This window comes from Diadema setosum, chromosome 9 (genome assembly GCF_964275005.1).
Source record: "Diadema setosum chromosome 9, eeDiaSeto1, whole genome shotgun sequence".
Classification (NCBI taxonomy): Eukaryota; Metazoa; Echinodermata; class Echinoidea; order Diadematoida; family Diadematidae; genus Diadema; species Diadema setosum.
In genome coordinates, this window is record NC_092693.1 from 24731784 (window position 1) to 24754518 (window position 22735).

The following is a 22735-nucleotide window of genomic DNA, read 5'->3' on the forward strand; positions in this document are numbered from 1 at the left end:
TAGATGTGCAGTGAATCATGACTCAGTGGCTGCCAATTTAGTAATGAAGGTTGTGAACTATGCCTTAAGTATTCACATTGATCGCATGACTGCTATTCATATTTCATGTGTCTGCAGTTCAAGCACGCATTCTCACTCATGAAGCTGGCGTTCAATCTCAAGACATGGTATGTCCTGCGTGGAGACAATGAGCTGACGGCACGAGAGGCCATGGATCTGGGATTTGCAAGTCTCAAGGAGGCAAAGGGGATCTTTAAAGAGGTGATTGCCCCTCCCAACCTTTAGTCTGGTAGTTATGTGTCAGAGTGACCCTTGATGTTAATTATATTTGAAGCTTGTAGGCAACTCATCTCTAATGCACATTCAAGTCTTTGGAATATTTGTTGAAATTTGTGGATTTTTCATCACTGGTTGCAATGCCAGCTACAATCCAAGACAGGTCTGATAATGTAATGTATTGCAGGATACGGCTTTCTAAGGGGAAATTATTTGGATTAAAAGACATACCTTGGATTAGCTGTCCCTCTTCCTTACATTGTGTGCATATCATTGATTTTATGATCACACATCAAGAGTATCTAGCAAATTATAAAATCACTTCACTTGCACATATTCATCTGTGATAACTTTTCACCCCGTTAACTAAGCTGAACCCTTTCTGTGCCAGGAATTGTGAACAGTGTGTACAAAACTATGAAGTTTTCAGTGCCAGTAGGCACTCAAAGCACACACAGGGCTAAAGCACAGCAAATAGACACATGTAGAGGCAAGTACATTGGCATTGTAATGTCAGTGGTCACTAATTTGATTCCTAAGCTTGGAATGTATCTTAAGATCAGTTTAGTGACTCACAAGCACAGATGGACATTTTCCACTTGCAGTGTTTAAGATTTTATATCCTCTGGATCATTTTCACCATTGCACATATCTATTTTCATTGTCCCAGAGAAAAACCAGCAGTGCCTTTGGGTTCAGGAGCAGCAGATGTAGAAATGTTCTCTATGTACAAGACCATGTTAGAAGCATTGATACCTGCTCTCTAATGGAAGATTAAAGATTGAACCAATTACCATTGCACCACCACACACTCTCTCATCACCTCTACACTTGTGGTGATAAAGATGTCCTCATTTATCTTGTGCTCTTAGGACAACTGTATTCCACAGGGCTTTACTAAAAGAAATGGCAGGAGAATCGATTAGATCATTTAGATAGTTAAGGTATCGCATGTAAGTTGCAAATGAGAGGTATGACAACTTAATTGATCGTCATTTCATTTCACTTGCTTCGTCTGACCTGGTTCTTCCAAGCATTGCTACACCCATTATCATTCTCTCTTTTCTCTGTATGCCTTTCTCTTCAGCTGAATGACAAAGGACACATTGCAGAGTGTTTGATGAATGAAGCCTTACTTGTTGGTGAAACAAAACAAGTGGATGCTCTGGAGGTAGGTTATGGAAACTTCTTGATTATCTCCGCCAACGGAGGAGGTTATGTTTTCGTTACCGTTGGTTTGTTTGTTTGTTTGTTTGTTCGTTAGCTAGTTTGTCCGTGTTCAAAATAACTCAAAAAGTAGTAAACGGATTGGGATGAAACTTGCAGGAAAGGTTTAGAATGACACAAGTAACAGATGATTAACTTTTGGTAGTGATCTGATAATTTTGGGGGGAATTTATGAAGGATTATTGATATTTTGGCAGGTAGGGTCAATGAACTTGGGAGTTTAGGCTGCGCGTGAGGTTTGCATGCGCGCACTAAAGTGCGTGCTCTAGTTTGTGCTATGGCAAGGCGCGCCCTGCAGCTGAGGGTTTATGACGTAACAAAGGCTTCTATATTGGGAAATCGGGCGACTTTCAGCACACAATGCTATACGTATGGGTGGAAATCACTGATATATGCAAGAACAAGATCAGTGGTGGAAATGAGCTGCACGCTTGGCAGAGGTCTGCGTTTTTAGAGCGCTTTTCTAGTTTGTAAATAGAATTAGCTGGAGCGGGATGGAAAGTAGGCTATGACAGCATTTGATACATGTCCTGTTTTGAACTTTGTTTCTTTGTACAGAAATGCGGTAATGATATTTTTAATTTTTCATGATTGTTTTGGAATTTACATTAATATAGGTGAAGTGTCTGGTGAGAACGTGCCTGTTGGAGTTTAAATGGTACTTCGTTAATTTGATATTATGCCAGCAGCATGCTACAACAACCAAGTTTTGCATTTCGCCTTGGAAAAAAACTATCAATGAAACATGATAACTGGTATTTAATGGAATATTTGTTGCAGTTCTGGATCACATAGGAAATATGCCTGTACATTAGGAGCAATGAAAATGTCTCGACTCACTTGTCAGATTAACAATTCCTTTTCCTGATCGTATGTCTGTACTAGGCAAAATGACACATTCCATTTATACATAACTTCACATAACATTCTTGAGAATTCAGTGTGTGATTCTCCTAATGAAACAGTATCCCTCAGCAATGTCTTCATGAAATTATTCCTTCTCATACTGTGACAGTTAAGCAACAGTAGGTAATAAACTGTGTGGTATGATCAAGGCAGCTGAAGTGTAAAATACAGAACATTGTGATTAATCTCTATATTGATATAGTACAGGTAAATTGTATGTTGTGCTGATACCTACTGTAGTGTAAACACAAAAATTTTCCAGGTACATTAACTTTCGTATATTTCGCACTTCTTTCTCAAACTGTAATTCTGGTTAGCGCGAATTCTAAAATATCTTCACAGTTTCTTTGGCACATTTTGAATGGGTTTACAACTGCGTAGCGTGAATTCATGAACCCGCAAATATGTTTTTGAGCCGCTCAATGCGAAAAACTAATTGCATGAAAATATCAATGTTTAAGGTATACTGCCACAAATACTCAGAGAATAATCGTCTCACCACCATGTGAGAGCTTGCTAAACCTCACTCAATATTCTCCTGAACATGTTTTCCCCCCCTCCCTTGCAGCTTCACAAGCAGGCAGAGGAGCTGTGCCTGGAGGCCTATGGTGAGATGAGCGTCCTTGCCAGCCGCCTCTTTACCAACACTGGTATCCTGCTGGAGGAGATGAACATGAGGGAGGAGGCCTATGATTATTTCCTCCGAGCCAGGGATGTGAAAGTTGCGGTGAGTTTTTGTTTTCTTTTTGTTTCTTTTGTCTTGTTTTGTTTTGTGCAGGATTCAGATAGATCTCTCAGAGAGATGATTCAGCTTCCTCTATCTTTAAATGATTTTTTTAGAATGCATATGCTGATACTCTTTCTGTGTATCTACCGTGTCTGTATTATTAATACACACATGGTTTAAAACTGTCCTCCACCTTTCGTGATGAATGTAGATTATGTGCAGCATTCTATTTTTCTGTAATCGAAAGTGGAAACTTTTTAAAAAGTATTCTTTGTTTTTTAATGAACATTTTTGTGACAATGGCATTACTAACAGAGACTGTCTGCTAGATAAATGACAATAGATTTATGGATTGCTTTTTTGCAGGTGTTTGGCAAGGAGCATCCCCAGACACAGAGGTTGGACAGGGTCCTAAAAGAGGATGAGTATGCTGCCATCGCAAGGCGAAGAAATACCATCATTGATGACAATCAGCACTACTAGCGTCACCCCCTGCATATATATATATATATGACTTCATGAGCTGTCTTCTGCAGGAAACCTTGAGCCTACATATCTTGGTGTCTTACCAAGTAGGAATATGGCATTCTTGTCTTTTCCTGCTTCTCTGTGTTTGATATTTAAGAAGGCCGATGAACATGCTGTGTAGTTTAAACCTTAGATATAGATTGGTCAATCGTTGGACGAACTTTCAGAATATGAAGCTGTATCATAATTGTTTGATCTCATTATGAAGATACTCCCCTTTCCCCTTTTGTCTTAATGTTTCTATATTGTTTTAATGGTATCTGGCCATTCAGTAACTTGCAAGCTTGAAGGCATTATTGTTTTGCAGAATTTGTTTGTGTAGCCACACACTGACATTATCATTTAGCAGAACATGTTGGCAGTATTTTTTTAGTGACACATATTGATATTATTGTTGAATGACACAATTTTATTTTCCTCCCTAAGGAGGAATGAGCAAGCAAATAACAAGAATGAATGAAACCAAATATATGCAGAAGTATCTCATGTGTTTTACATAAGTTCATATAGCTAGGGTAAGATGTTAAAAAAGTGACTTACTCACCTGCATTTACTCTTGGATTTACACAACTCTGTGTTAAAGTAACCAAGTGTCTTTCCCATCATGGTTCAAAAGATTTTCACTGGTTTAAAGGGGAAGGCTAGTAACTGATCAGTGGGAATCAGTGGAAATGCTGGGAGGTGATTGTTCCAATCCTTATGGGATTCATTCAAGAGTTCATTGTATATCTATTGTTGTGTGAAAATGATTTGCTTCAGAACGGTCTCATATTCAAGTAATGTGCAGATTAATGCTCCGTCACTGACCAGGGACGCTAACCTGGAAGCATTAAACTGCACATTACTTGAATATGAGACCATTCTGAAGCAAATCATTTTCACACAACAATAGATATACAATGAACTCTTGAATGAATCCCATAAGGATTGGAACAATCATCTCCCATCATTTCCACTGATTCCCACTGATCAGTTACTAGCCTTCCCCTTTAACCGATTTTACAAACAGAAGAAAGTCCCGTGACCTTCCCCTTCCTATCTTGGCCAATTTCCTGCATTTATATGAAAACTGAACAAATCAACAGTTTCATCCGAGAGTTTAGTAAAAACGAATTAATCATGAAATTGGGATGTCTTCCTTCACCCATGGAAATAACAATTTACCTCCAATAGAAAAGTCTTTGAGAAAGTGCAGAAATCAGAATTCATTGTATCTCTATGAACTAATTCCATCAATGTAATTATCATTCTCATACTTCTGCCACATATTGTTGAAGGAAGTGTTTTGCTTTTGACTGCTCATTGAACCATGTGTCCTTTTGTCTATCAATTTGCTGGTACATCTTTTGCAATGTTCATCAATAATTATACTTGGAACTTGTATGGTATCAGTAGACATTGAGCATGAGATAAAAACTTCTAATCTGTAAGGTCAAGAGGCTGTATTTTCACATTTAAAGATGTGGATTGGAACATGATATGGATGTATGCTAATCATGTTTTCATTTTACATGATTCACATGTTGAATGTAAAGATCCAATTTTGGAAGTCTACCATTTTTGCCATGTCTTGTGAGAAATGTTCTGTGAAAGGAATCAGCATGCTGCGGTTTGTTATGTACATAATTTATACAGGTACTGGACTGGACATGAACCCAGCTGAATGTTGTGATGAGTAACTTCTGTGTGCACACCTAAATATAAGGATTACATGCATCATGGTACACTTAGTTGTGTCAGTTGACACCTAGGTGTTGAATTTCTTGTAAGTTTTATTTATGCCACACATTCTCTTTTGAGTTGGTTTGCAGTGGGCATGACAAAAATATGTCGAACAAAATCAAACAAGCACATTGCACCTTATTTTTAACTCATACAAAAAATTGTATCAGTTTCACCAGTACTATCTGTAGTGTTGATTTCCCTTTAAATTGCATTTTTTTTTTTTTGGTCGCCTCTTGTACAGGCTTGAAATGTTTTTTGTTTTTTGGGGTTTTTTTTTTAATCGTGTAAAAGAGATATGTGGTATTGAATACACAGATTATTATGTTGATTCATATTCAGAACATTGTTGGACTTTCGTATTTGTCTGTACCAACTAAGGATGGAGGCAGCGGCACAAATTCACAGAAGATGTCAAAGTTAGTTAATGTATTACACAAACTTTGTGTGCATAAGTACCCATAACAGATCGTGTATGCCAACAGACATCTAATGAATGCTCGCTGACACATACATATGAAAAGTATGCCTATTTTGCACTTGTTCTAGTCTATGGACTAATTTTATGAATTATGGATAAACTATGGATTTGATTTAAACTACCTTTGTCAATTTTGGCCATTGTGTTTGCGGGACCTTTGTTGCCTGCCCCTTGTTTATTCACTCTATATCTCATAAACATGATTTGAGACAGCTTCTTCAGATTTTCTTGATGCTTTGTCCAGGTATGCTATGCAAGGTGATTTTCTGACTAGATTGCTGACAAATTCTACACTTTTGAATGTCACTGACCTTTGGCTAGAAATGTTATTTCTATCCAAAACCATAACCAGGAATGTCCTGTTGTATGACAATTTTATTGGATGAATGGAAATGACTGTAACTTATTTGCAATGAATTGTACCAGAAAAAGCTCAAGTATAATGGTCTTAAATGTAAGTGGATTTTTTTGAAACCCTCACTTTGAATTCAGGGAGAAAAATCTGGTGGGAATGAGGTTAAGTTTGATGGATGACAAATGTAGTTGCAAGGTGTTTTGAGAGTTAATGTTCAATCCTCAAGGTGATTGGTCAAGATCTATGGACTCTATTTCAGTGCAAGTGAATGACCACTCTTGTCACATGTGTAGTAAGTACATGAGAAAGTGCAGGCATGGCAGGATTGGTCAAGTTTCTTGTGTGGCAAGATTTCTTAAATATCGTATGCCAATACTCTTGAAAACTGCAGAGCTCTTTGTATTGCTTTCCAAGCTATGTCTAATTTCTTTTTTCTACATGACATCCAACTTTTCCAGACATATTGACTGTGTCCTGAGCAGGATATAAGAACTCATTAATTTATAATGTCCTTACCATGTTCTTTCAAGCAAAGTGGAATGTAAAACCAGGGTCACATTGACATAAACTTGGTCGAATTGGATTGAAATGTTGGGTAAGTTTTTGATTGCACCATGAAATATTGTATTGAGTCCTTTTGCTGCGTGAAGCTGTGATCATATGCAAGTGCAACATGTAACTTAAACTTTTTATTCAAAAAATATGTTACTGGGATAGAGATGAAAATCAGCTGTTCAAATGTGGGTAGGTTGTAATCAGAAGATATATTTTTATAGTTTGCATTTATTCAGAAACCTGATAGTTTGTTATTTGTAAATTGTATATAGTACAGTTTATTATTTCTGCATGTATATTCTGATCTGGTGTGTGAAAGAAGTTTTAGATATGTGTATTTTTTAGTTTGAAATTACTGATAGATTAGCATCATAGCTATTTCATTTGAATATGCTTTCACAGAATCAGAATCAAACCACATCTGATATTAGTATCATAAAATTTTTCTTGATTTTTCATTTTTAAATGGATTGTGTTATGTGTATTTGTGTGTGCTCTTGAGAATAGTTAATTGTCTTCTTCACTTCAAAAAAAAAAAGGTGAAAAATGCTTCATTAGTCACCATGTTTTCATGTTAAATTAGAGATAGCAATTTGATTTTGATTAATGTTATTGGGTGGTCTTTTTTGTTGTTGATAGATTAAGAGAATATTTTGTTTTTATTTAAAGTATAAGAGAAGACATATTGAAGCAAGTGTCTAAAAACTTATTGAGAAATTATTTTGACAGTCTTGTTGTTTGTATATGATAGTGAATGAGACATTGGATCACTTTGTATCACATTATGTTAGCCATGGCTGCAGACTATTGCTCTAGCAATACGCTGACTTCGCACAGCTGAACTTAACACCAAATTGCAATGGGACATGCATGAGGGTATGCCTTGTGATTTGGCAACAGTTTGTCAAGGGGGCCGGAGTTGCAAGATTGTTGTCTCTGCCATTCAGAAAGACCTAGAAAACCTTTCACTGCTTTTACCTTTATATATCTGCCTTTCAGGACCCAAGATAAAAACTTGATTAGAATGAAAAGAATTTCAGAATATATATAAATGTGTGCTTATGTATACAGCATGTCTGCATTTTTGTTTCTTCTTGGTTTTGCTTATTCACATGTCTCACAGTCACATACACGCACACACACACACACAAACAGACACACACACACAAACACTTACACACATTTTAGAATTCACTTGATTGATACTTGTATATTTTCTTTATTTATGTGATTCTAAAACTGATATAAGGTAGAAACATGTAGTTCATATATAGTGGGTGTTTGCATTGTTGCATTGAAGCAAAATGTGCACTATACAAAGACTGTGATTGTATTATGGAACACAGTGTACATGTATTCGTATTGCCTGTGCAGTGAATTCATAGACTTGACTTGCTGTATATTCAGACATATATACCACATGTTTCATAGATCAGCAAACATGAGTTGTAAAATTGGCACTCCAGAACAAGAGCAACAGGCATACATTTTGTGATGGCAAAAATCTGCTTGCCTTGCAATCTTTTATTGATATACTGTACTTGGCTTGATGATAATCATGATTGTGAATGATGTGTGAGAATTCAGGAAACTTCCAAATATGACACATACACAATGACACTTCCAAATATGATACATACACAACACATGATCACCCTCATGCAAGCAAGTAGACACAATTATATCTTTTATTAAGTGACATCTTTCAAGTGTGTTTCATACTGACGTTAAAGATGTTGACTGTATAATCATTCATTGTAGAAGCTGTTGCACTATCTCCAAAGGGTCCTATTCATTGAAACTTTATGCATGTGGTATGAGAGTGGCATGTAATAAAGATTTGGCTTAATGGATTCTGTGTTACAGTTTCGAGCAGTGAACTTGGAAATACATCCATCCATTTTCTCTCATTTCCTTCAAAATTAGAGGAGTCATGTTGTTTCATTGCTTCCAAGTGTATTGTCATAATAAAGTACTGTGAGTTATGGGTCGTGCACAAGCACACATATTATGTACAGTCAAACCTGCCTCTAGCGACCACCTGTCTTTAATGACCACCTATCCTTGGTGACCACATAAAAATCCCCCTCAGAGAAAAGGGGTAGAATAGAACCTGTGCATAGCACCCACCTGTCCAATGCAACCAGATCACAGATTTTATTTCCTTTGAGTGACTGCATAATGTGCGCATATAACAATCAATCATTCCGTTAGCATGGGTCAGCTTGACAGGCGGCACTTTCAGTTTTATTTTTGTTTTTGTTTTTTTATATGGAAGGACAGCTCTTTTCAACCCCAACAACCCTTAATCATATTAAATGGTCAACATTAACATTCATGCACATAGTCACAACCAACTCTTATTGGATGTCTTGTGTGCACAATGCTGATGATGTTTCATGGTGGATATTGTTAAGATGTTGTAAATGAGTGTGCATTGGTGGTCAAATCTGTGACTCCTGTTGTTTTTGATGATGCTGTACATGCTCTCAGTGTTCATTTTTTTGTATGATAAAGGTCATATTTAGGTTGCTGACTTGAAAATCACCCATTTTTCCTGAAGTCTGCATGTCAACAATGGTGTACTCTTAACCCCTTATTATGGCCATGCTCTTTTTTTTTTTTCTTTTTTTTTTTTACTCTCTGACCTTTCCCCACTATATAGGCAGCTTTTGCATTTGAGGATTGAAATTCAAGCTGTGGTGCACACTTGGAGTGGAAATATTTGAAATATTTTCTATCAAAGTGATAAATATAAAAATCCAGGGAAGATGTGAATGGCTACATCAAAATACTAGTCATCGAATATGCAGTGTGATGGCAAGAAAAGATAAAATATATTTTCACCCGAAAATTGTTTCTCTGTCAATGAAGGTACATCACTGACTGATTAACAGTAATTCGTAAGCCAGTTTGGAGATAGTTCATTTATGTTCTCATGGGTACAAGTGACCTTTCATTTTTCTCAGTTGGTTAGGCATTTCACTCGATTCAAGGCGACATTAATGCATCAGTTTGCCCGACATAGCAATTTATGGAACTCGTATTCAAACAAAGAATGAACCTGCGTAGATCAAGTGACCAGAATGGTTTGTCAATCAACACTTTGGGAAGCATCCATTTCATTGTGCTGTATAGAATGCAAATTTTTTCCTGTTAATATTGCCAAATACCAGGCTTGCTGTCAGGTGGATGTACTAGCAGGCACCATTGATAAGGATTACATTAGCCCGACCAGCCGCCGTGCAAAGCACGGCACGTTTTAAAGCGACTGGGCCGTGTATAGTTAGGATTACATGAATAATCATTGTATCACAGATGCTTATCTCAGCGAATTTAAAACCAACCTGTCTCTCAATACACATGACCTTTTCCTGCTCATGGGCAGACTGGAGCCCCAAACTGGCTTATTGAAGTCATATCTTAAACAATATCATGATTGAGGAAATCTATTTTTTTGCCAATCTATCTTTAAGTCCTTTTTTTTTTTCTTTTCTTTTTTTTTAGTGTTGGTCATGTCGGCTAGTTTTATGCAATTTACCTAATGACATCCACATATATAGCCTTTTTTTGGGGGGAGGGGGGCTTTTGTTTTAGGCCTACTTTTTTTTCTTTTCTTTTTTTCAGCAGATAAAACCCCAGGAGTGGCACCAAAAATAAAACTGGGCCCCCACTTTTGAAAATGTGGTGCTGGCCGTGTACTATATTCCAGGTCATGGCAAATTCACTTAGTTTGCTTTTCCTTCTTTTTCTTTAGAAAAAAAAAGAAAGAAATATTGTTATGTTATTATTCTTATTATCATTATTATTATTATTATTATCATTGTTATTATTATTATTATTATCATTATTATTATTATCATTATTATTATTATTACTATTAATATTATCTTCATTATCATCATCATCATTATCATTATAACTATTATCATTAGTATCATTACTATTATTATCAATGCAACAAAATGTTTCAGAGTAGTAAACCAATGATTTGATGAATCGTTACATTTTCATAAATCATAGTTTCAACATTTTTTGGGTCAACGGCATACAAAACAATACCTTTTTTTTGTTGTTCCCCCTGAATTTCAATAACATTTACTATGGAATGCAGGACGAAATTGTACAAATTGTCCCACCATAATCATGGGGGAAAAAATATAAAGAAAAATATCAAGCAAACGAATAGTTACCGATTATACGCAACGTGATTTGATCGATTAATTCTTGTTGATCGATTTACATTATAAAACACAAATTTGGAGGTACGTGTTAGTGTGGTTTCCAGACCCCGTTGCCAACTGTAGTCCCTTCCACGAAAATGCGCCTTCCCCCTTACAGATTGCTGTCTGCGCGCTTGATCTCGAAGTATTACATCAAGTTTTGGACACAAATTTTGAAATTGAATTAGTCAATGGTAACTTGCATGATGTTAGATTAACTTGGTAAATATAGTCTTGAGAATCTGGTGTAATTTAGAACACTGGAGAAAACAAACTATCGGGGATGATACAGTCGGGGTTTTGTAATATATGATGAGTCAGTGGGATGAGCCTTTGCTTTTTACGGCTGAAAAAACAAACACAAACAACAGAAACCTACCTTCAATATGCTACGAATGTCTGATTTATGGTTTCCATGCGAAATCATCAAATGATATACCTGAATAGAATGTTTTATGACCAACGTTTGAAAGATTGTTTATTGGTATTCGGCAATAATTATAGTAATTCTCAATTAAAAAAAAAAAAATAAGTAAATAAAAAAACAACAACTATTAAAGGGTCTTAAAGTCACTTTGATTACAAAAAAAAAAAGATCGTAATCTCCAGAAAAATATCGAATATATGCTTTTTTAAATTCCACTGTGGAAATAGAGCAGATTGGCTTCCTATGAGCTAGACAGGGAGATGAGTGTTGACAGAAACATTTGAGCTTGATCTGTGTCAGTCATTCAGGTGATGAATTTCATTATCTGCAGTGGCGAATCCAGAGGGGGGCTCAACGGCGCAAGCCTCCCCCCCCCCTTTATTTTTCGTGAAAAATAAAAGAAATAAAAGAAAAAAATGAAATGAAATGAAACCCGGAAGTGGCACCAGAAATAATTAGTCACGCCCCCCCCCCCCCCTTTACAGAATTCCTAGATCCGCCCCTGATCTGTTTGTTTGTCCGGCTTTTTCTAACTGAGAAAATTATAGTTAGAATTGCTTCACTAAAAGGCCTAGCACTTTCAAAATGGAAGAAATTATTCAACACAACTACCATCACACTTTTAAATGGGACTAAATTTTGTCATACCATTATGCGTAGCTTTTAATTTTCTTTTCTATTTTGCTTAATTTGACTAATCAAAGGGAGCGTGCCATTTTCATTACATTTTTGTTGCATAATTTGTCTTTACGTGTAGGCCTATAATAAACAATATTTGACTGTTAGTGCTAATTTTCGGGTTTTTTTGTTTGTTTGTGCATGTGTTTTTGTTTTTTTACTTCTGGTGCCTTATTTTATTGTAGTTTTCTTTCAGATTTCATTATGTTAATTTGGCAAAGAATGTTGTATTATTGACTACAATATGTATTTTGATCCTATCAAATCTGTTGATAAACTGAGCAAATTTAGAAGCTTGCGTGCTCTGAACTATACTCTTTGCTTTAATATGAGTATACTAGTATAGGTAGCATATCGCTGAAACTGTGACTTGAGAATAGACATTGACTGTCATTAGTACTATCACGGTATACACGTAGACTGTCTGTCTTTGCTCAACCAGTAGTATAGAGCCAATTTGCAGTCAGTACAGAGGACCTTTATGCCTGGAAGCAAAACGGTACAGGCAGATGGTCTGGAAGCCAGACTAGGTACTCGTACGCCTGGAGGATCGGACGATCCCCTCGACTCGCTAAGCTAAGGAGTATCCATTCACGTAAACTGTGCATTGGCGTACGTGTATTGTAGGCGCTGTACAGTACGGTGATCGGCTGTAATCATGGCGATAGGTCTCAAACAAGAACAAGAGCCACTGTCAAGAAATATTGCGGCTTATGCTGCAAATGAGATAAAGGATGGACTGGAGGACGAACAAAAACCAAGATGGGGTCCAGGGCATGCTGGAGCTAAAGAATTAGCAAGTCTGTACAGTTCTGGTAAGCTTTTTGTATGTGTGGTAACCTTTCCCGAACGGGTTGTGAGTTGTGACTTTGTGAATATCATTCACATTCATTGCCACTGACTTATTCTGTGACACTGACAGTTCACGTTCGTTTCACAGCAGCCGGCCGCACGGCCGGAGATCATTCATGGGTGATATTCTGCCTATTATTTAAAGTCAGGGTATTCTGAAAATCCTAAGTGTCCTACCTTTTTTCCTAAACCTAGGTAAAACTTAGGAAGATATGCAAATTCCCGGCTTAGCTCTAAGTTCTAACGTTTAGAATAGGCATGATAGGAAGAGGGGTTGGTAACGAATGGTTAATCAAATGGTTAACGTTAACAAGTTAGAATTAATCGAGAATGGACTTAGAAAATAGAATTTTAGGAAGATATTTAGGAAGGCAGTGTATACAACCACACGCGTGTGTCTTTACCATCCAGCCACACGAGTGTGGTTGTAGCCATGGCCCTAGTTGCTGGATACAGCCACACTCGTGTGTATAATGTACTGTACTATGTACATATCCACAAACGCGTCGTAGCGGGAATGTGTGTGGTGTGGCCGGCCACATCAACACGCGATCATGCAACACTACAAAGCAATGAACATGAACCTGCCTCCTAGAGTCCTAGATTATCACACCATCTACAGTGTAGACAAATTTACCTTTTTTTTCATTTTTAACTTTATTCTCATTTTCTTGATTTGATGAGGTAAATTTAAAGTTACAATTGATTTTGATACATCGTGTCGTTATTGAGACTTCACCTTCGTGTCGTTCGTTCGGGTACTCGCAAATAGCGCATCCACGATCCAGCGTACACATGCAGCCGGCGCGCGAGTCCGGCTCCCTCCTGGGGCGGGGCAGGCGGCACAACTGCGCTGGTTAGGCTGCAGCTGCACAGAGCGATCGCTAGCACACCACCAGCAGTTTAGCAATGTCAATCCAAAGTCCCCCAATTTAGCGGCAGTTGTAACTTCGCTATTAATTCTAAACCCATCATATCAAGCAAACAAGATGAGAATGGAGCGAAAAATATATTTGTAAAATAACAATATTAAAAGGTATGAAAATGAGGTTACTTTCATCACTTTGTGAGCAAGCTGATTGTGTGGCGTTTACGTGTTTGACATGCACGCACGGCGATCATCTTCTCCGTACCGTGTGTGTACATTGTATCCCTATGTACATTAGCCCGACCAGACGCTGTTAATACGCTACGCGAATCGCGCTACGTATGTACAGCGGCGACTGGGCTGTGTATAGTTATATGTACATGTACATTACACATGAGTGTGGCTGTATCCAGCGACTCGGGCCATGGCTACAACCACACTCGTGTGGCTGGATGGTAAAGACACACGCGTGTGGTTGTATACACTGCCATTTAGGAAAGCCCCACCCCTGTTCTAAGTACGTTGTGTGGGGAAATTACAGTTTACCGGTTTTACGTCATAAAATTAGCATATTTAAGCGTAAAGAGCTGCTGCAGTGCTGGAGGTGGGGTCAAAAAAAGGCCCTGCCTCCAGCGGCTAGCTCTGCCTCCAGCCAGTGGCTCTGCCTCCAGTGGCTCTCCCTAATGGGCCTAAGTTAGAGAAGAATTTCAGCCCAACAAAAGGGCTTAAATTCATCTTTCCCGTCGTTTGGGGCCCCCAAACAGCCCGGAAATGGAACAGCCGTCAAAAAGTAGGTTGTAAGAAAATTGAGTGGTTTTGGAGGAAAACTGTTCTAAATCAAGATAATGCACTCGAGTAAATCGACGATAAAGAAAATCGAGCCGAACTACTTTAAACATGATGACGTCATCACAGCTGCCATCCTTCTTGTTTCATCTCTTTTCCACACAAGTCATTCACACGATCATATCAATCACACTAGTTTGATAAGGCAGTGTGTATACGCGTATTGTCATGAGACAATCGCGCGCTCAACCACCATGCCTGTACACTATACTAGTAGTAAACATGCACACGATCTGCAGACTCAATACGGTATACGGGCTACCACTGTCACACACACATACACAGGATATGATGTATATTGAGTCAACATGGTGGGCTGTCAGTGTCAAGCGCACCCGCACAGTGCGTAAGCTCTAGCACTAGCAATTAAGTGATTGCTTTCTAGTCTCACTTCAATTGCCATTGTTTTCTAGTTGTCTACATGAATACAGACTATCCTTATATTAGCTCCTAAACATGTGAGTATACATCGTAAATTCAGGGAAATTTTAACGGCTAGTCTAGACTAGGATCATAAGAATCTAGAAATACATTACTGTCGCTTTCGGGGGACGCCCCCGAAACCCCCGAGAACCGCGTATGAATACACTGACTGTCATTGGTTGGTTCCTGATGATACGCCATTTTGTATTGGCTGAAGAAAGGGCGTGGGCGGGATAAGGTGGCCTATTTAAATTTGCATTAAGGAGTTTCTAGGAAGATATTTCAGGATACCAATCTGTCTTTAAATGAAAGAAGGATATTATTCAGAGGGGTGAAGGTTAAGGTGTGAGTTTCTTCAGTTTGTCTCCCTCTACAAATTAAATTTGTTAAGATCGCAACTGCTGATCTGTAAATTAACAAACATGTCAGAAAAGAAGGAACCAGTGGGACTGGAACCTGTCATCTACTGATTTCCGGGCAGCGACACTACCACCAGGCTGTCCCTGGTTGCCGGCAGTGACACGATGAACATGGAACAAATATTACTTAGTACCCAAGCTCTGAGATTCCGACATTGTTATGTTAATTGACACTACCACCAGGCTGTCGCTGCCCGGATAGCAGTAGATGACAGGTTCGAGTCATTGCTATTAAAGAATGGGATGACCTTAGCTACAATGGGAATGATCTTCTGATGCAGCCTCATCATGCTCAGAAATGGCTCAAGTTTCTTGAGACATGGGGCTTGGGGTAGGCCTACTGCCAGATGGCAGAGGACCTTTTCTGTGTATACGGGTTCAGGACTGTCTGAACTCAAGTCAAGCACCAGGTACTGTAAAAGCAATTATTTTACCAAATTTTGTGAATCGCTGTTGGTCCACAAATCTAACAACATGCGTAAATATTGCCATGTACAGTAGTAAAGTGGCTGAGGAAATGTGCAGGCATTACTGCACACAAAAGAAACGTCATGAAAATGTCTCTGACCTCTTCATTCACAAAAATATCTGTTTACAAAAATAACTGATTTTACAGTACAATGTACTTCATTCTTATCAGTATTGGAGAACTTTTTTTTTTTCATAATAACCATACTATACTGTACGAGCTGAAATTTTCGCGGTGGTTTTATTTTCGCGAATTTCGCGAATCGCCTTCGAACCGCGAAAATAACAACACGCAATTAACTAAAGTTCAGTTAGATCCTTGTAACTGCGAAATAAACAACACGCGAAAATGTCCTCCAAGTAGCAATTCGCGAAAATATCTGCACGCGAAAATTTCAGCTCATACAGTATATGACAAAATTATATTGGAGTAGGATGTAGAATTTTGTGAATCATTGTTGGTCCACGAATTTAGCAACGTGCATAAATAATGCCATGTGCAGTAGTAAAGTGGCTTAGAAAATGAGCAGGCATTACTGCACACAAAAGTAACATATCACAGAGACTCCAACTCTCCCGCTTTCGATGGGAGATCTCCCGCTGAAAGCCCATTTTTGCAAAATCTCCCGTTCTCCCGCTTGAGATTTGATTTCTCCCGCCCTGGCTCTGTGTCTCCCGCTTGAAATGACTTCTTACTTTTTGTCTTCGTATGTTGAAAAATAAGCCTTAGATAGCACGAGAGAGCATCAAGAACCCTAATTATTAGAGCTTCCAGAGCCCAAGCGGGCCCTGGACCCCGGCCGCAAGGAAATTCGCGCTCGTGATATGTGCTTCGTGCACATCAAGTTGGAGTCTCCCGTTTGCTAGGGGTTTTAGGTGGGTGAATCTCCAGATCAGAAGGTGCTTGGGGTTGGAGTCTTTGATCTCTTCATTCACAAAAATAACCGATTTTACAGTACAATGTAATTGTACTTCATTCTTATCAGTACTAGAGGACTTTTTTTTTTCTTCATAATAACCATACTATAATATAACAAAATTATATTGGAGTAGGATGTCTACATCACACAGTACAGGTTTGTTGGTCTTTTTCCACTCTGTGTAATCAACTTTAACAGTGGTGTATTTCCTTGTAAGTCAGACAAAAAAAAAAAAAAAAATTACACTTTTCATTTAAGATCATTGTTACTAGCATAAGATTGAATGGATGTACAAGTCAAAGTGAAAAGCAGTTATCGTTTGCTGTACACAATATACAAGTAAATGGCCTTTATACTGATACATATGAAATTGACTGTTTGTTTCTTCCTCTTTTTGTCTCTCTCTCTCTCTCTCTCTCTCTCTGTACAACTTCCATAGGAAAGAGGACACAAGAAATAATATGTGTGACTCTCTGTGTGTCACTTACGTTATTGGTTGCTATTCAGCTGGTCCGGCACTTTGAATCTGATAATTGGATGGTTCCTTTTGTTGCTGCAGGTATGTAGTTCACATTATTTTTGCTCTCGATCAATATGGAAAAAGTGTCAAGACATTTGCCTGGGCTCTACACCAACTTTTTCTCTGGTTGCCTATTTGGCCCTTGAAAAATCTTGGTGGCCCAAAATGAAAAGAAACATAGCAATCCACTTTAAATATTAGTTACCCAATCTTGCCACCAAATGAAAGCCATTCTCAAAATTTGGTGGTCCAACATCAAGTTTTAGTGACCCAGGCTACTGGACCACCGCTGATATCGTGCCTTGCACTTGGTGTCACAAGCTACTTGTATGTATGATCCAACTCTAGCAAGCCAAGTAGTTCAATTTGTGCATGATTACCATGTTACTTAAACAAGGTGAAGTACCGGTAGACTGTTTCTTGTGGTGAACATAACAGAAATCCTAGAATACCTACATGCTTGCATCTTTGAAAGTCATGGACCACCTAACATATTTTATTGACATGTCGATCATCAAATGCTAGGATCTTCAAAGTCCATGCCTTTTCTTATTTTTTGACCAGTTTGACTAAGAATAGAAATAAATAAATCATTTTTGTCAATTTCAGCCATAACTCTGTCTTGAAATCTCCAGTGATAGAATGTAAGATGTAATTTGGTAGAATAAGTGCATGAGCTGTTCTTCAACTATAGTGTGATTGTTGAAAGTCAATGTCAGAGGTAACTGCGTTGTGACTCTTATTTCAAGATATACAGTGTAAATTCAGTAAGGAATGTCCAGAGATGCATTATCAGTTAAGGTGGAGAGAAACAAATTTAGATTTAAATGCTCTGCATGTAATGATAGTGATGTATAAAGGTCAAGGTCATGACTGAAGTCTAGAAAAAACTGTAATCCTGCCATGATGCATGCTAGGAAAGTGAAGTGATGAGGTTTTGTTTTGTTTTTTAATGGTTAGAGATGAGTAAGGAAAATATGTCCTTCTTAAATGCAAAGAATTTGTAAGGTCAGTCCTCAAGGCCAGCAATCGAGGTCTCTGAATGCACATTGAATGGCCTTCTCAGTAAGTGAATGCATGAAGAGCAAAAAGCATTTCTCATGACTGCATGCTGTAGTTAAAGTGTTGTACAGTGTACTTTCTCTCTTTTGGTGAAGACTTGGTTTTTATTTGAAACCCTTTTTCCAAGTTTTCCATGTTTTTTTTTTAAAATAAAATTGTAGGTTTCACTCTAAATTTGAAAGCAACTTTTTACAAAACTGGTTTCATTACCAAAGTGTTTGTTGCACATTGAAATGTGAGCAGAATATTGTATTTCAAATTGTTGTTCATTTCAAGTGACCATAGGCCTAACCATAGATCCAAAAAGAAATAAAAACTTTGCCCATCACTTGTGTTTTATGATGGTTATGTCCAACAGTTGGAGGTATTTTTGTAGCAGACTTCTTTTCTGGATTGGTCCACTGGGCAGCCGATTCCTGGGGATCCATAGAAATACCAATTTTTGGCAAGGTAAGTATACAGATATAACAAGTATCTATTCTGGAATAAAAATGCCCTGTCCTTGGTCTTTCCACTCCATGTGAAGAGTTGGACAAAAATTTTTGAATATTGTGAGTACATTTATCAGCATGCCAATACAATGGGTACCTTTTAAAGATAAAATGTAGACGTGGTGATGTACTGGGCTTTTACTGGCAGTGATATCCTCATTTTTTTTTTCTCTCTCTCTCTCTCTTGCCCAGTACAGTACTCTCTGCTCAGGGTACCATTTAATCAGGTACTCCACTTAACCCGTTGAAGACAACTACCGAGTATACTCACGCAGGTGTCTATGGGAAATGCGTGTTGTAGCAAAATCAGTCTGTCTTCAACGGGTTGTAGATTGACTTACCAGCTGAAAAACAGTTTCCAATGTGTGTTATATTTACTGGATAATCAGGTAGGCATTATGGTTAAACGGGTAGGAATTTTTCAGATTAACCTTATATCTATTTCCATAGTTTCCCTCAGAAAGCCTATAAAGCTTGTGTTAACATAAATTATGTAAAACAGGACTGGTGTACCATCCAGTTGGAAGACCATGGATATCATAGATTTTGTAGATGACTGAGCAGTTGAGGCAGTTCTGACAAATATACACCAAATACATGATGCTGTTAATAGTACTTAACCTTGAGATTTTATATGACAGTGAACAGAGTTAAACGTCAGCATTTTGAATTAGGATTTGATATCCATAAATCTCTAAATGACATGTACAGTAGTAGACCTAGTCACTTTGGTCACAGAATTAACTTTTTATATGAAATAAATATCCCTACAAAAGGAATGAGTTTTATTATGAATCACATTCTTACAGTGACACAGGATATTTAAGCAACATGATGCTACATTCGGACAGAAGCCAACAATATATTGATCGACGTATAGTTGCATCAAATGATATGCTGTATGCCAGTACAGCATGTCTGTCTGCCGAAAGGTTGCTCAAATGTTGTCCTTTTGTGGAGTTGATAGGAATTTTTGAGACCCAAAATGCTGTGATATATGTTTTTATTATTAAGTACCGGTAGTGTTTCATTTATGTAGCAAACACAAAGTCCATTCCCTTGTGGACTCTTATTTTATTATATAAGCGTATATGCAGACCTCGTGGTGTGAATCTCTTTTTTGCCATTACCACCATCCTACAGGCTTTCATAAGACCATTCCGGGAGCATCACATTGACCCAACAGCAATTACACGCCATGACTTCGTTGAAACGAATGGGGACAATTGCATGATGTCATTGATTGGACTACTACCTCAGTCCTACCTCTTGTTGACTGGTTCTGCTGAGGACATCCAGCAGGCCTACTCACGACACTGCTTCTTCCTGCTCCTGGCCATCTTTGTCACACTGACCAACCAGATCCATAAGTGGTCACACACCTACTTTGGCCTACCCGCCTGGGTGCGTTTCCTACAGCGTTACCATATCATCCTTCCATGCAAACACCACCGTATCCACCATGTGGCACCACACGAGACCTACTTCTGCATCACCACAGGCTGGCTCAACTACCCCATGGAGTATGTAGGATTCTGGTCTCATCTTGAGGCAGGCATCGAGTACCTGACTGGTGTGGCGCCAAGGACGGACGATTTGAAGTGGGCCAAGAAGTCGTAATGGCAACTGTGTGGTAGGGTTCTCTTCGTTATTGTCACTGTTGTTGAAAAAGACATGTTACACTAAAATTAATGTGCCAGACAGGCAGTGTATTGGGTCTAGGTTTTGATAGCTTTTCTGTGCAATCTGCATCAAATACTCATGATCTACAAACCATTTTACAGGTAGACGATTTGCACTATTTAAAAATCAATGATGAATCATCAAGGAGTGACAATTTACTGTCTTGGCAGAGTAAGTATTGCAGCTGCTGTGATGATGTGTGGCTCAAATTTCATGATATAAATTTGGTATATAGCTCGCCTTAAAACAAGTGTAAGATAGGCAAAACTTTCTTGTGCCTGTGTCAGGGCATATTTGTTACTTGGTGTGTATTGGCGTATGTGATTTGTCATGGGCGTTTACTCACTTGAAATTTGCATAATCCGAGGACAAAATAGCATTGTAAAGTTTTTTATCAAATCATTTATTCATTCATGTATTTGGAAGCTATGAATCAAGAAGTATTTGGCCATATTTCAACAATCTTTTTTTGTACCAGTTTATTTTCCCTGGTCAATTACAAGGTTAGTTGTTACGTAAAATCTCAATAATCTGCAAACAGTCAGGTGACAAAAAGTCATGGGCCTGTTACAAATTTCACTGTTAGTGCAATAGATTCAATGAGGTAATAATGGCAGTGTTGATTTATATCAACACTGCCATTATTACCACATAAATGAATGTTTCATTGCAATGCAAATAAGGGACAAAACATTTAGGCAGAGTTTGGTTAGGTAGATGTATCACTCTGTTTAATAGGGAGAAAGGGAAAACTGGGATTACTATACTGTAAAAGTGGACACTTTCGTGGTGTTGAAATGTTTGTGCATTTCGTGCAAACAGAAACAAACCGGAAAATAAAACTATGCAAATATTTTTGCTTGCCATATGTTCCAATAGTTGATGTCTTGATTCCGCGAAATCAAAAACAAGCGACACTCATCTTACCCAGCCAAGTGTGAAAACTTACAGTCACGCGAAAATATCCACTTTTGATATATTCATTTCTAGCTTTACCATGCAAAGTCTTTGTTTTGTACCACAAATGTGATTGTCAACTCTTCTTTTGTTGCAGTTATGTATGTGGTTCCCACATGGACTTTTCAGTTACTGAAAGACTAGTGGATGGGCTTCCTACTGTGTCATTCAGTGTGGTTCCCATGGAATGATCAACCTGAAGTCTGGCTCTTCTTTTTTTTTTTTTTCATTCTTTGCTTACATGAACTAATGAAGCCTTGCAGGTGCTGATTCCATTGCTTTATATATGTTGTGTAACTGGACGAGATATTATTTAACACTAATGTGAAAAGTAGTTGATGTGAGGAAATCAGTTTATTAAAACTTTCAAGTCAGGATTTTTGTGATAAGACATATATAAATCCTGTCGACTTTAATGGTGTTGTTAAAAGTCTCTGTGATATACACTGTACATTGTATTTATTTTCTATATTGAATTTAGAAAATCACCTTGTGTGGAAACCTACTTTGATTTTGTTATCAGTTCGTAGATTTGGGGTTTGTTTGACAGCCCTCTTGAGCTTGTCTGAGATCTGTTCTTGCTTGTCTTGGGCAAATGGTTCACAGTCCACGCATGCTACTCAAAAGAAGAATAGTTCCCTGTATGTGATAAACAGCAGCATAGATTGACTTCACATACGAAGATATCGCCTGCTCTCTGCCATCTCAGTTTACTAATGATAATGTGTTTCTCCCTTCTTTGATTTGATGTTCACATAGTACAATCTACAGACCTCATTATTACAATATATCAAACATATTGTCACTCTTCAACAGATGGTGGGTTTGATGTTGATACAGTAAAATCTGCATTATTCAAAGTTGTATGACCCGAAAAATGCCTTAGTCAGAGACTCTTCCCCCCCCCCCCCCAAAAAAAAAAAAAAAAGCCTGGTTGAAGTTGATAAGTCTAACAAAGAATCACATCGTTTTCACTTCGTCATAAAAGATTTGAGAAATCAATCAAATGAGTTGAAGTGGCTAAGTGTTTAGTGAATCTCACAACACAAACTTACGTCACACTACGTAGAACAATATACAACTCCAATGCGCTCTTCTTGGTTCCCACAAATGTATGATTA

General features: G+C 37.9%; 2 protein-coding genes across 2 annotated transcripts in view; both read left to right on the plus strand.

Moving 5' to 3' along the window:
• Positions 1-4290, plus strand: part of LOC140233532 (telomerase protein component 1-like) — a 30333-nt gene extending 26043 nt beyond the window's left edge. The window contains exons 20-23 of the mRNA XM_072313652.1: positions 118-261; positions 1364-1447; positions 2978-3136; positions 3503-4290. Coding sequence (XP_072169753.1) covers positions 118-261; positions 1364-1447; positions 2978-3136; positions 3503-3619 — 504 coding nt within the window. The 3' untranslated portion in view covers positions 3620-4290. The remainder of the gene's footprint in view (positions 1-117; positions 262-1363; positions 1448-2977; positions 3137-3502) is intronic.
• An 8469-nt stretch (positions 4291-12759) lies between these two features.
• Positions 12760-22506, plus strand: LOC140232968 (plasmanylethanolamine desaturase 1-like). Its single transcript, XM_072313075.1, has 5 exons — positions 12760-12920; positions 17341-17460; positions 18842-18933; positions 20118-20607; positions 21712-22506. The coding sequence occupies exons 1-4, from the start codon at positions 12764-12766 to the stop codon at positions 20592-20594; spliced, it is 846 nt and encodes a 281-aa protein (XP_072169176.1). The 5' UTR covers positions 12760-12763; the 3' UTR covers positions 20595-20607; positions 21712-22506.
• The last annotated feature ends 229 nt before the right edge of the window (positions 22507-22735 follow it).

Coding starts and splice junctions, on each gene's coding strand:
- LOC140232968 (XM_072313075.1), top strand. CDS start 12,764: ATGGCGATAGGTCTCAAACAAGAACAAGAGCCACTGTCAAGAAATATT. Junction 12,921..17,340: donor AGCAAGTCTGTACAGTTCTG/GTAAGCTTTTTG, acceptor CAACTTCCATAG/GAAAGAGGACACAAGAAATA. Junction 17,461..18,841: donor GGTTCCTTTTGTTGCTGCAG/GTATGTAGTTCA, acceptor TATGTCCAACAG/TTGGAGGTATTTTTGTAGCA.